Here is a 14,750-nt window from a genome sequence, read left to right on the forward strand (position 1 = left end):
GAAGGGACCCTTGCAGGTCCCCATAAATCTGAGTGGATGTAGTCCAAGATTTGCTTAGTTTGGTATGTTGTAGTTTTGAAACTAACTCTTGTAGCCTTTCCAAAGATGCAATGTTCACAGAATGATAGTTCTCCAAGTTTATCTTTTCCTAACAAACCTTGTTTTTCCAGTTCTTGTAGCCCCTTCTGACTGATGTGTCCAAGCCTCATGTGCCATAGATTAACCCTGTCTTCCATTGTGCTTTGAACATGTGATGCCTCACCAATAACTGTCTTCCCCACTAAGGTATACAACCCATTTTTAATTACCCTCTTCATCACTGTCAGAGAATCCTTGGCAACCTTTAGAGTTCCAGATTTTGACTTGAAAGTGCAACTAGATTGGTCGAGCATTCCCAGAGAAATAAGATTTCTTTTCAGCTCAGGTATGTATCTTACTTCCCTTGGTAATCTTTCCATACCATCAAACATTTTTAACCGTATTATCCCAATCCCTAGAATCTTATAAGACTGTTGTGTCCAAGAATTACATGTCCTCCATCCATCTCTGTGAAGGTCTCGTACCATGATCTAGAGAGGCACATATGGAATGAGCATCCTGAATCTAGGATCCATTCATTTCTTGAATCCACATATGAGACATTCAAGACTTCAGCACTGTCATAGCCATCCAGAACCACTGCTGCATTACCCTCCTTCTTTCTTTTATTTCCTAAGTTTTGTTTCTTCTCAGGACAGTCCCTCTTGAAGTGTCCCTCCTTATGGTAGATGAAGCATTTCAATTGCTTTCCTCTTGACTTGGATCATCCCTTATTATTCTTCCTTTTGTGATTGTATTTTTCTAGTCTACCCCTTGCTACCAAATCTTCTCTCCAGTTTCAGTTCTTGTTTATGCCTTATTTTGCAATTCTCTAGAGTGCAAAATAGATTGCACTTCATCTAATGTCAAACTTTCTCGACCATACATCATGGTTTCTTTAAGATTAGCATATGAGGCATCCAAAAACAGAATGACTTGATCCTCATCCTCTATATTTATGTCTATGTTTGCAAGATCCAATACTATCTTGTTAACTCATCAATATGTTCTTCCATAGACATACCCGGAGTCATTTTGAAGGTCTAGAGTCTTGTCTTCTTGTGAAGTCAATTTGCCAAGGATTTTGTCATGTATAGATTTTCCAGTTTAAGCCAAATTGCAGCTGTTGTTTCTTCCTTTGCAACTTCCCTTAATACTAATTTATCACCAAGAGAAAGAATAATTGTGCTGTGAGCTTTGTGTAACACCTCAGATTTCTCATTGTTTGATAAAGAATTTAAGTTCTTTTCACCAAGAAGTGCATCGTGAGGACCCTGTTGAACCAGAAGAGCCCTAATCTTTATTCTCCACAACCCAAGGTCATTCTTTCCTATAAACTTCTCGACATCAAACTTGGTAGTCTCCATCAACCTTGCTCTTGATACCACTTGTTAGGATTCTTCCACACTGCTTCAACAAGTTAGTGCAGAATTTGCAGCCAAGATTGTCAAGAAACTTGTAGGCTTAATGCAACGAAACAAGACTAAAATAAAAAATAACAAGAATTACATGGTTCGATCAAAATGATCTACATTCACGGTTGGAACAGTCAAGAGTCTTCTTTATTGATAATCCAAAAACCAGCTTTGAGATTACAAGTATACTTCACTCAAAGTCTCTCTAACTTTCTTGAAGTTTTCACGCTTTCTTGCACTCTCTTTTCTTTCCTTGTGTTTTCTCATCAATTATAATTTGAATGCATACAATAGTCCTCCCATTTTATAGCCTACACAATTCTAATGAGAATATAGCTGAGCTTGCATGTGCCTCCTCTGTTCCACATCAGCAAAATTAGTTGTACTCGAGACTTCCACGTGAGTTGCCAACCTCTCCTCTCATTTAACATGTGCAATATTATAAAATGGTTGACATCCTCATAACATTTCTCTATATATAAATATATATAAAAATATTATACTTTTTTTTATACAAAGAGATGAAAAGTTTCGAACCTAAATTTTTAATTTAAAAAATGAATCATATGCAATCGTGCCATCAATCTATTGACACGAAAATACTGCAATTGATCAGACAGATTTCTCAAGTAGTACCCTAATATTTCAACCTGCTGCTGAATTAGAAATGAGTACACGAGAATTTCCCATGTATTTGTTCTCTTATTCCATATGTATAAACGACTGACCGACCTAGAAGCGTTTTCAATTGAAGTCGAATCCTAGCCTTGATATCGACAACTTTGATTTGACAGCTAGAAAAAAAAATAGTAATTTTGAGTGGAATATCATTTCTTCCCTTATATTTTCTAAGTACCAGTGCACAAATCCATATAAAGTAAGTTGTGAATAATGTGTTAATATGCTAACATGCACCCTCGTGCGAAACAAGTTGAAACGAAGCAAATTAATGAGCATGCATGCATGTGACAACAATTATTTACTTTTCTTCGGCGAAGAGGACAAAAAAAAAAAAAAAAAAAAAGTCACATTTCTTCTCCATACTAATTTTCATCTGAATTTTGTTACTTTCTTTCTTAATTACCTTTATATTCTCTACAACTGAAAATCATACGACTAGTATATATCAAAACTAGATGGTTCTGATCATAATATTCAATGCATATATATAAGTAATATTATATACAGTCGTAAAATATGTAAATACTGTACAGTCATTTTAAAAAAAAATAAAATCTATTATTAAAAAATTAATTTATTTTCATATGAGTCTCATATTTATTTTATTTTTTTTAAAATGACTGCACGGCACATACACACTCACAATTGTAAGTATTATTTTTCTATATATATTATCCATTCGTACGGCGTTTCTCCATGGACTAGCTAGCTAGCTATGTTTCAAATTAAGAACGAACTTGTTTGTCAATGAAGACATTCCAAAAGAACCAGGTGGAAACAAAGAAATCCGTCTCTATTTCCTTATGCTAGCTACAGTTGTTGACCATAAAATTGATTTGCTTGGAGCTGGTAGCTAGCTCGTTGATGAAGTACTATCTGAAGCCCTTGAAAGGTTCAATTAAGGAGGAAGATCACGTACAAATAATTAATTTGCTTCAGGGAATTGATGATCAAGCCAGAATGAGTTGAGTTTTGTTTTTTTGAGTGCAGAATATTGAAGGTAATACAGAGGGGTAGGCCAGGCGGTAGGCGACAGAAAGCACAACCTGAAAGCCTAAAAACACTCAAGAAAGAAAGATGCTACCCCTATACCAGTTTGTAGTACTGGACAGAAGATAGGAAGACCGAGGATGGGTCATGTCACTACTCAACATAACATGCCACGAACATAAATCCCTGCTAGCTGCTACTGTCTTTAATATAAGTTGTAATAATAATAAGAAAAAACCCAGTACTTCTCCCACCTCACCTTCACTCTCTCTATCTCCCTCACTCATGACTGATCTGATATTCTTATCTCTCTACTCTCAGTACTCACGCTGTGCTTGCTTTCTCAGCGTCTCCTTAGCCTCTGCTTCTGGGGGACTTTCCCCCGCCTCGCCGATATTATCTCTCCCACCCACCATTTCCCACTAAAAGATCAAGACATTCTCTCATTCTCTCTCTCTCTCTCTCTAGCTAGCTCAAGCTTAGGGCTATAGCTGCCTTGAGATTATCATCTTTATATGTTTTCAGTGCCATTTGTTTTTCCGGCGGAAAAGTAGAAGCGAGAAGAACGCCTGAAAGAAGACAGATTTTGCATGAACAACAAATTAAGCTAGCGTAAGTATCTGATATTATTATTTCCATCGGCTCAAAAGGAGGGGTCTCAAATTAGCAAGGAATAGCGACAAAAGAGAGAAGAAAACGGAGGGGTCTCAAGGAGAAAGAAAGAGATCAAAGCATTGCCTGTTCAAAGGACGTCGTACAAGCAAGAAAGACCAAGATAGGGAGGAAAAAGAGGGGCCGACTGTGAAAAGCTTCAAGGGCTCTTGGCAAATTATCCATCCGGTTTCATCAGCGGCCACATCTATCATCATCAATATCAATACTAGAATAGCAGTAGTTTGAAGAAAGAAAAGGTTTGACTGAAGAGATATCGAGGCCACACACCACTTGAACAAGGACTAGCTAGCACTCTTCCTCTACTTTCTTTCCCTTTAATTTCAATTTTTTTTTTTTATGTTACATGTTGAACTCCCAAGACAGAAGAGAATAAGAATTAGAGGAGGAGGAGAAGGTCCATCATCCCAAGATCTCCCTTCAGTCAGAGTCAGACTACTCTTATTCTCATTCCCATCTGATCTCCTTTTCATCAAATTCTTTTTTTTATTTTTTATTTTTTACCATTTTCTTACAACCCTTTTTTTTTCTTCTCTTCCCATATTTGTATGACCATTTGTTTCAACTATTTGCTTCTTTTACCCCTCCCATATACGATAAAAAATCGTGTATGGTATCATGAGTTTGTTCATTCCAAGGTCTTCCATCAAACCCTTTTTAAAGGTCTCATATCTTTAAAGCAAAAATGGAGTAAAATATGCATAGTTCTATGAAATTCAAGCAAGATCTACTTCCAAACTTTTCATTGGAAAGGGTGAAATATATATATATATATATATATAACCTTTCTTATTCACGAGATCCAATCCCTCAATCCCACCATACGAGTACTACTCAAAACCCACATTTCTTCCTTTTCCCATGACTGGTTCCTGATCTCTCTCCAAACCTCACCATCCACGAAAGTAGTACTCAACCGGCCCCCCTCTCTCTCTCTCTCCCTTCCCCCGATCACCTCTCTCCCTCTCTGTAAACCTACTTTCTCTCTCAAGGTAAAACCTTATATTCCGCTGGTTTAGGGTTTCTTTCTAATTGGTGAGAGAAATGGAAATATAGCCTGATATATGTGTAGAATATCTTATTCAAGGGATCAGCTGTGTTTATTGCTTGATTTATGCAGTTTGACCACATACTAGCCTTCATTTACAGCCAGATCTCTTGAACTGCCCCCAAAAAAATCAAAAACATTTCATTTTGATTCCTTTTGAAAAACAAAAATTAGGAAGAAAATCATTCGATCCTCTATTTTCTATTAACTAACTCTATTTTAATCGGAAGTAATTTCTATTTCATATATAGCTGGGTCGTCACCTTACGCTTAATCATTTTGTACTATATTTTTAGATAGAATTAATCTTCATTATTTATTTATTTTTAACTTTTACATGGTTTAAGATCTTACAGATTTGAACTTTGGTTGGGGATGCTTGACCCTTTTAGACTTAGCAATTACAGTGGCAACGCCATCGTGTCATAGACTATGAATAATTTTCTGCACTCTTGTAGGATTGTTTTCAATCTTTTATTGTTAAACTAAAATAGTTTGGATAATTTCTTCTACTTAGTATATCAATTCATTTACTAGTTCTTCCTGTTTGTTTCTTCTTCCCCGGCCAAGATTAAAATGCAGCTGATCAACATGTTTTCGCTTCGTGATAAACTCAAAGCACGTGTGTTTGTTGACCTTTTCTGTTTACCATGGAAATTAATATTTTCATAAATAAAAATCACTTCTTTCTTGTTTATTTTTCCTATTTTACATAAATTTTAGCTAGCTAGCTAGCAACATCTCTTTCTCATAATACTGACGATGTCAATAATACTGGATCTTGTTCGATTTTCAGGGGAGAAAGTAAAAGATGGCATCATCATCGAATTCCCCATGTGCAGCGTGCAAGTTTCTGCGGCGCAAATGCCAGCCGGAGTGCGTTTTCGCACCATATTTCCCACCGGACCAACCCCAGAAATTTGCAAACGTGCACAAGGTGTTTGGTGCAAGCAACGTGACTAAGCTTCTGAACGAGTTGCACCCGCACCAGCGCGAGGACGCCGTGAATTCCCTCGCCTATGAGGCCGACATGCGTCTCCGAGACCCCGTCTATGGCTGCGTCGGAGTCATCTCTCTCCTCCAACACCAACTCCGCCAGCTCCAGATGGACCTCAGCTGCGCCAAATCTGAACTCTCCAAATACCAAAACTTGGGAATCACAAGCCACGGTCTCATCGCAGCCGCCGCCGCAGCAGCCACTGCCACCAACCACAACCACCAGCAGAACTTGGGAATCAATCTGATCGGTGCCGGCCGCGACCACCATCATTACCATCACCAGTTCTTCCCAAGGGATCATATTCATCCGCAGCAGATGATCAGGAGCTTCGATTCAGGAAACAACTATGATGCAAGCCTTTTGGCCATGAATGTCTCGGCGAGCATAGGACAACTGAGTCAGTTTCAGCAAACTAGGGCTGCTGCTGGGGACGACCGCCGCACAATTGATCCTTCTTAGGGTTTCTTCCCTTCCATGGATCAAAAACTTGCCCAAACCCATAAATGGTACATGACAATCGATGCTTTGATTATTATTATTATTATTATTAACTATTTTAATGCTGTGGGAATGTCATGATTAAATTATTGGGTGACCTCCTGATGATCATTTTTATGCAGATTGTAAGCCAGAAAATTATTAGGGACTGGGTTTTACTTGTAATATTTTAATTATCAAAATTAGTTGCCCCAAAATACTCCAAATGGATATTGCTTGGTAATTAAATCATTTATTATTTAAAATATTTCTGTTGAAGCTAGCAAAGCTTGAAAAACAATAACATGTAATATTTGCAATGATCATGTATTAGATCAGATCAATTCTTCTTAATTCTGATGATATTATGATACAACATGGGATCCACCGCTTCCAATAAAGATTAATAATTCTACAGTTGTACAGTATATAAATACTGTACAGTTATTTAAAAAAAAAATTTTATTATTAAAAAATTATTATTTTTTCATATAAATTTTGTATTTATTTATTTTTAAATAAGTGCATAATACTTATATACTCACAATTCTAAATATCAATTCATCTCAAAATAAATAGTTATAAAAACATAAAAGGAAAAGAAAAAGAATGCAGACACAAATCCCAGTACTGTTGCGGTGTTGACCAAAAAGCCCTAGCTAGCAACCAAAGTAAAATATATATATATATATATATTATATGTAGAAATGAATAATTAAGGAAATATTGGCTCTGAAATAAATAATATATATATTATATATATATATATATGATTATCGCATGACTATAAGTTTATAGCCCACAGAGTTGACACTGTGTGGTTCAGTGTCCTGACGCCAGAGTCTACAGACTTTTTTTTCTTATGATACAGCCAACAATGCGCACGGTTGCGTCACATGATATATATTATACTCAGTACTACTAGTACTACCATTTGAGTCATACATGATATATGTCTCCCACAATTGAAACTCCACCTGCATGCATATAATTTGTCACATTAATTAATTATGCATTAGGAATACTTTAATTAATTAACTCGTGATCATGATCAACATGCTCATGTACTATCTAGTACTACTACTTATTAACTGAACTGATCTGAAGGATTCAGAAATTAATTTAGAAGACATCAGAAATTAGATTAATTAGTAGCAGGTAGCTTGCCAAAAATGTACTTGATCTTCTTCCAGTTTCACTGTAATTCCAAATAGTAGATCGTGGGGTTTTGCTCTTAAAAAGTGTCATGCATTGCAGGCAGGCACGGTATAGTCTGTTTAATTTGTTCCTACTCCTTTGAACTTTTCTAATCCTGAACAGTCCAATTATACATAGACAGCTAGCTATATCATATATTATTATATACACATGACCAGCTTTGCATGCATCTGGCGCTAGCTTGTGCCAGTACCATGATTAAACATATATATATATATATAGCCACATTATTTTATTATATTCTGTGCCCAGCTTCTATCGGCCTCATGATTAAGATCAAAATGATGATAAATTTGAATTTCCTTATGAAATTTTCCTCAGCTAAGCTAGCTAGCTCATGCATGTATGATCATGATCTAACCCTAATATTTCCAATTAAGATATCACTCAATATTGCTCGACAACATCTCGATCGGCATGCAGTACCAGTACTACTACCCGGCCGATTGATAGTGTACGTAGCAGTACCCAATAACATATAATATGGTCAGGTAATAGGTTAGAATTCCACGTGTTTGGGGATTAATCAATACACACACAGATATGATCCAGCTTGTGTGACGACATGAGTTTTGCTATCTCAATTATATATATAATTCTCCTTTCAATGGACGATCGATGTGCCACTCATGACTCTTTTATATATAATGTGTGTGTTTATATATATATACCTCTTTCTTTAATTTTATTAATTTGATTTTTTATATGTCGACGTAATTAATTTTAAATTTGCATGTTAATTTTACTGAAATAATTGTAGATATGGAGATGAAAAGAAAAATCATTTAGATTAATAAAATTAATTCTGAATGAGTTTGTTGACATTTGTGATTCGAAACAAGAGGATGATGATAAATACCTTTTTTTTTTTTTTTAATTTTATTTTATGTATACAACATTCTCATGTGTAGCGCATAATTAAGTATATTCGCTTATATATATATAATAATAATAAATATATAAAGTAGTACTAGATCAATGATTTCTACGGCCTGTTATAATTACACGTGACTAATTGGGAAATAATTTAGAACTTGATCCGTTGCATATCTTTGAACTTAATTTCATGCGGCGCCAAAGGGGATCGGAGTTCTTCTTCTTCATTTTTTTTTTCTTCAAAAAAGCCAATTTATACACATATAGCATCCATGGGTGATTATTAATTATGAAACACAAGCTATAAGAAAAACAAACATTTACGACGGATTATTTAAGACGATAAAGACTATTTGTGAAAAAAATAAACTCATTTTAACAGAAAATAATTATTTTTACTGAAAATAACTGATCAGAAATAAATAATTTTCTTAGTACATACGTACTACAACGTCCATGAAATCGAAGTACGTACTCGATCATGTTGAAGTTTAATTCCTTCTTTTAGCAACCAACAGATCATAGAGAGAGACATATATGCCATCAGAATTAATACTACTTCCTCGACCAATCGGTTAGATAAATTAGAAAATACCCATTTTTCAATACTAAAGCATCATATAATTTGTGAAGTTTTCGTGCATGTGAAAGTAGTTTTAGGGTGTAGAAACTAGGTCACGCTTGTTTGGATCAAATTATATGCATGGCAGTTTTCACGCTTTTTAATAGAGATCAACGATTCAAAATAATATTGAATAGATTATTACTATATGAAGAAGATATATCAGTCATGCACACTTTTACGTACCTATATATATAGCCGAGTGTGTTTAATTACCAATTGAGATGAACTTTAGCATGTGAACATTGTTAATTAGATTTGGACAGTAAAACTGTCTCGTCTCGTCTCGTCTCATTATTATAATTTTTTAAAATTTTTATACAAAATATAATAAATAATTTAACTTTTTTAAATTTTAAAATAATAATAATATTAAAAAATAATATTATAATAATATTTTATTCAACTCATCTAAAATCTTTTTATTTCATCTCATTATCTAAACAAATCCAACTTCGTTTGGTTGATTAACTCATCTCAACTCATCATTACAACTTTTTTAAATCTCAAAATAATAATAATATTAAAAAATAATATTCTAATAATATTTTATTATCTCAACTCAACTCACTTCAACATCTAAACACAACCTAAATCTTGAGTAAGTGACTTAGGAAAGAGTGGATTATAATGGCATTATGGTCCATATATATATGGTAGACCTACTTGATCAATTCCTTTACGATTTTGATGCATTATTTCGAGTCCTGCATGCATGCATATATATATATATATATATATATATATATATATATATATATGCCTTGCAAGATCAGTTGAGTATCTGTTTTGTAATTATCAACGCGTGCCTATCATCGATCATGAGTGATTGGACAGATGCAGCAAAAGGAATGAAACTAAATATATATTTGCAATTAATATATAAAATGCCTTGGGATTCATTTCTCATGATATATTAAATGCTTGAGTTGAATTAGTTTGAATATCACGAAGACCACTCATGTTAAGCAAAAGGCATTTCCAATTCCCACCCCTATCATCCGTTTAGGGAAAAAAAAAAGCATTTCCCAAACAAAACAGAAGACGATGGAATAAAGACAAAAGAGATACTGCATGGGTGAGAGGTGGGTGGGGAAATTTAACTTGGCAAGCCTTCGGTCACGGTTCCACCACCCTCATCAAAACACACACACTCTCTCTCTCTGTGCCAGAAGTATGAAAAGGCCGTTGCAGAGGAAATGTCAAGAACATTGAATGCTCTCATGACTGTAATGCCCAAAAAACTCAAAATCCAATGCGAAGAAATAGCACAGAAAAGATGGGAAATGAAATCAGAAGGCAATTGCCTTTGAGTTGGTGGTAATTAATGATCAACATCCATACATGATCATCTCAAATCATAAATTTGAACCTCAATCGACTAGCTAGCTCATTCAAAATAAATTATAATTAAAGAACGTACTCGATCGATCAGAATATAATTATATATTTGCAATTGCTCCACAATGATGACGTACTTGTGCAATGATGACTTTGCCTTTAAATGCACTTGACAGGAGTGTCTCTCTCTCTCTCTCTCTCTCTCTCTCTCTCATATTCATCAACCGTCAGGCTAGTAGTACTGCTAGCTAGCTACAGCTGACGCATGCATGCATGTGTGACTCATGCATGCCCGCATATATATATGCATGCCCATATGCAAATTAACATGATCCTCTGTTCGCATGTCTGCATATATATATATATATATATATATGATCAGTAGTAGTACTATATCCTAATTAAGAATGAGGATGCTATGCTATTGAGAGGGTATGATCGATTATATATGATGCCTATGATCTTGTGAGGCTAAAGGCCGGCACGGCTTCCACTTCATCAAATTAACGTACGTACGAGATTAGATTGGTATATATGTCTGGTTGACACTTTTAGCCTACATGTCAAATATATTCTAATTGCCATGATCAAAATTCAGCTCTGTTTGGAAAAGCTGAGGGAAAGAATAAAAGATGCATTGAAAGATCAAAAGGAAATAAGAAATTAAAGAAATTGATACAATTAATTAATACTCAATTAATATAATTTATTGCAAATTACAATAAGAATTATATTCATTGATGATCAAATTAACGTACCTACATGCTTTAATTTGTGATCTCTTCAAAGACGAGAGTTAATTATGTGATACTCACATATGATATGGATATGAGTAGGTGATGTATGAGATCCCACATTATTTGGGAATGAGAAGTTCTTGCTCTTTATAAAGTTCTAATGGAGCTCTAATTATATCATTGACTATTCCTTTTAGAGCATAGGCCATGTGATTTGGACTTTCCATTGGAGCGTTACAAATTATTTGAATATAATTAAGGGAATTAGGTAATTAGTAATTTAATACTCAAAGATTATTAATGTAACTTAATTGATTACTAATTTCATTAATATGCATGCATGCTCCGTTTTAAGGGAATTACGAAATTAATTAGTGTGTCTCTCAAATAAATTAAGTCGGACCATCATGTTATATATTCTCGTTTTAAATTTGTTCTATATCTTTATATTTTTTTTTCAAAATAATACAGTTTAACTTATGCCAAAAAAAAAAAGGAAGAAAAAAACTATTCAAAATATTAATGCAGTTCCGGAATTTCATTTCCATGTTTAATATTAGGACAGCAGCTTGGACTATGTCTCCTCTCTCTCTCTCTCTCTCTCTCTCAAAATAATACAGTTTAACTTGCTAGCTAGCTGTGATCACTTGCAATTGATTCAGCTTAAACCCATGCATGCTACCTTATTAATTCATTCTATATATATTCTCTCATGTCTATATAGACATATATAGCAGTTCATTTTCTTATACAATTCATGATCAAGTACTCAACATGAGTACCCCCCCTACCCACTTAAGAAAAAATGCATGTCTTCTTTTAAATGTACATACATCGAATAATAGAGCAAATTGCACATGCAAGTAGTACCATCGAGAACACATATTATTACCAGAGTATGGTAATGAAACCATTTCCCTCAGAGGATATAGGAGTAGTCCCCTACAAATGATATGCAAATGATTCTTAGTGCGTGCGTACTGCGTGTGTATGTATCTATATATATATATATATATATAGAGAGAGAGAGAGAGAGAGAGATCAGAGAGATTAAATTCATACATGAGATAACAATTTTTTTATACTGATTTATATATATATATGAGCTCGCGCGTACACACAGATATATATGCATGCTCTTTGCCATGGATATATATATATATATATATATATATGTTTGTATTGGTATTGGCATTAGCCAAAGCTGCAACAACCCAAGCAAAAGCTAGCAAGCTAGTAATTAAATCCTCTGGGGGATTTCCTCGATCAATGCTTAATTTAAAGATCTGCTAGTTTTTTTCCTTATATATGTGTCTTCATTTTCCTAGCTAGTCTTTATATCTAGATTAATTTCTTTTGTATGATCTCTTTCCTGATCATCAAACTAACCTTAAATTGTAGGTACACGATTGGGATATTCTAGGTACACGTACGTGCGAGCATATTTTAGCCGAATTAAAAAAAAAAAAAAACTACAATAAATCTGTCAACCTCGGCCAATTAATACAGTCACGCACTATATAATATTATATATGCGTACTTGAATGGCATATTGTTTAGCCAGCTTAAAACTAGAACTAACCACATATATTACTTTTGGGTAATTCTACTTACAATCGTGAAGTATATAAATGCCGAGTAATCGCTTTAAAAAATAGTGGGATCCACGATTACAAAATTAGTTTTTTTTTACGTGAATCTCATGTTTTATTCTATTTTTTTAAAGAGATTACGTGGCGGACGTTGCACAATTCACAGTTGTAAATATATTTTCTCATTACTTTTATATGAAAGAAGATCTAAGATTAATGTCTTATTTTGAAAACAAAACGTGTAGGACGTTCCAGTTTCTTTTGTTTGGTATACTGCATAGAATACCAAATAGTTACTAATTCATGGATAAGGAAAAAGATCATTATATAATTTGCAGTACCCAAAAGGAAATATATAGTACTTAAATAATACCATCCTTAGCAAGCATTAGATTTCCATTTTAAGGCATGCATGCATTTATCTCCATTGCCATCATTTTATTCAGAGACATCTATAAGTACATATATATTACACAAATTCGGCTCAAATTGGTACGTAATGACCACCTAGTACCCTAGGTACTTGAATCGATCGGCCTTGAAGAGTAGTACTTCTTATCTCTTTTGAGAAAATAATTCAATGAATCTCCAAAAAGATCAAACAAGTTGGACCAGCTTACAAGGATTGAAATGGGAAACCCATGATCACGATATCCCCATATCTAATTTTGCATACTTTTATATAATTTGGACTTTGAAATGAATCTGTGATCAGTAGACGTCCCAAAATGATCTTTTTGGTGTGTGCAAGAGAGAGGGAGAAAGTAGCAAGGGTACTAGCTAGCTAGTGTGGAAGCTTGAGAATAATGATATATAAAAGAAGAAAAATGATAATTACAGTCATGAGTGCATAAGCGTCGTGCAATCACTTTAAAAAAAATGAATAAGTACGGTCAAAATCCACATTAAAAAAATTAATTTTTTAATAGTACTAGACTACACTCTTTTTTAAAATGACTATACAGCGCTTATACATTTCACGACTACATGTAATATTATTCATATAAGAATCATGTGGATAAAATTATTTTAAATTTTTTATTAATAATTTTAAGATCTCAAGTAAAAACTAAATAAATAAGTGTTATTTTTTATTTTTTGGTTTGGAGGGAGACTGGTTTGTTTGAAGGCCGGTGGGATGAGGTGAAAGATGGGAGGGTTTTAAATAGAGTTATGTAAAGTGTTATAAAAAATAATGCATTTTCCATTAAATTAGGTACGCCTTACGGAGATATCCCGACAAAAGCACGCCTTACGGAGCCAAAGGATTAGTAAAAGCGAAAGGCTTAAGGCATTTATTTCGGGATGTCCCTCTGCTTAGTAGCAGCACTCCCCCATCCTCACTACTCCCCTCACAATCCCAATACATGCGTAATATTTACTACTCAATATTGGAGCAGCATTCGGCATTTAATGGACAGTGCCAACACCAAGAGACTACTCTCTCTCTCTCTCTCTCTCTCTCTGTTTCTCTCTCTGCCAATTGGTATGAATTTATGAACATGAGCATGACTTGACTAATCCTCAGTCACCACAATCAGGGGGCAGGTCCCTCAACTATTTCTTTTCTTTCTTTCTATTCCCCATTCTAGGAAGTTGGCATTACACGCTTTCCTATGGTTGTTTAAAGTAGACAAAAACAAATACACAGTGAGAGAGAGAGAGAGAGAGCGCAAGAACATTTTCCCACCTTTTCTATTGCATCTCTCTCTCTCTCTCTCTCTCTCTCCCCTTTCTGCCTGCCTTATTTACGTGCTTTTTGTTCCCCCACCCCAAAAAAAAAAAAAATTCCCACCTTTTTCTTCAAAGAAATCCAAGTCAAAACACCCCCTTTTTCCTCGAACTTACCCAAGCTTGGTCATGTAAAAAGTTAAAACTAAAACCGCACACCATAAAAAACTTGGCTATTTAATTAACGATGCCGCCCGCCATTATGTTCTATTCACTGTGGTGTAAGTGTAAATTACTATGTTGACTGGTTTAACCGATTTCCAAATTAAGTA

General features: G+C 34.5%; 1 protein-coding gene across 2 annotated transcripts; it reads left to right on the forward strand.

Annotated features, from left to right (window-relative positions):
• The first annotated feature begins 3,420 nt into the window (after positions 1–3,420).
• On the forward strand, positions 3,421–6,574 carry LOC109004073 (protein ASYMMETRIC LEAVES 2-like). 2 transcript variants are annotated; one of them, XM_018982482.2, is made up of 2 exons: positions 3,421–4,075; positions 5,681–6,574. In XM_018982482.2, the coding sequence occupies exon 2, from the start codon at positions 5,696–5,698 to the stop codon at positions 6,341–6,343; it is 648 nt and encodes a 215-aa protein (XP_018838027.2). In that variant the 5' UTR covers positions 3,421–4,075; positions 5,681–5,695; the 3' UTR covers positions 6,344–6,574. The 2 variants fall into 2 exon arrangements, with proteins under 2 accessions (XP_018838027.2, XP_018838028.2); XM_018982483.2 differs by lacking the exon at positions 3,421–4,075 and adding an exon at positions 4,663–4,828.
• The last annotated feature ends 8,176 nt before the right edge of the window (positions 6,575–14,750 follow it).

The sequence above is a fragment of the Juglans regia genome, chromosome 10 (genome assembly GCF_001411555.2).
Source record: "Juglans regia cultivar Chandler chromosome 10, Walnut 2.0, whole genome shotgun sequence".
In the NCBI taxonomy this organism is placed as follows: domain Eukaryota; kingdom Viridiplantae; phylum Streptophyta; class Magnoliopsida; order Fagales; family Juglandaceae; genus Juglans; species Juglans regia.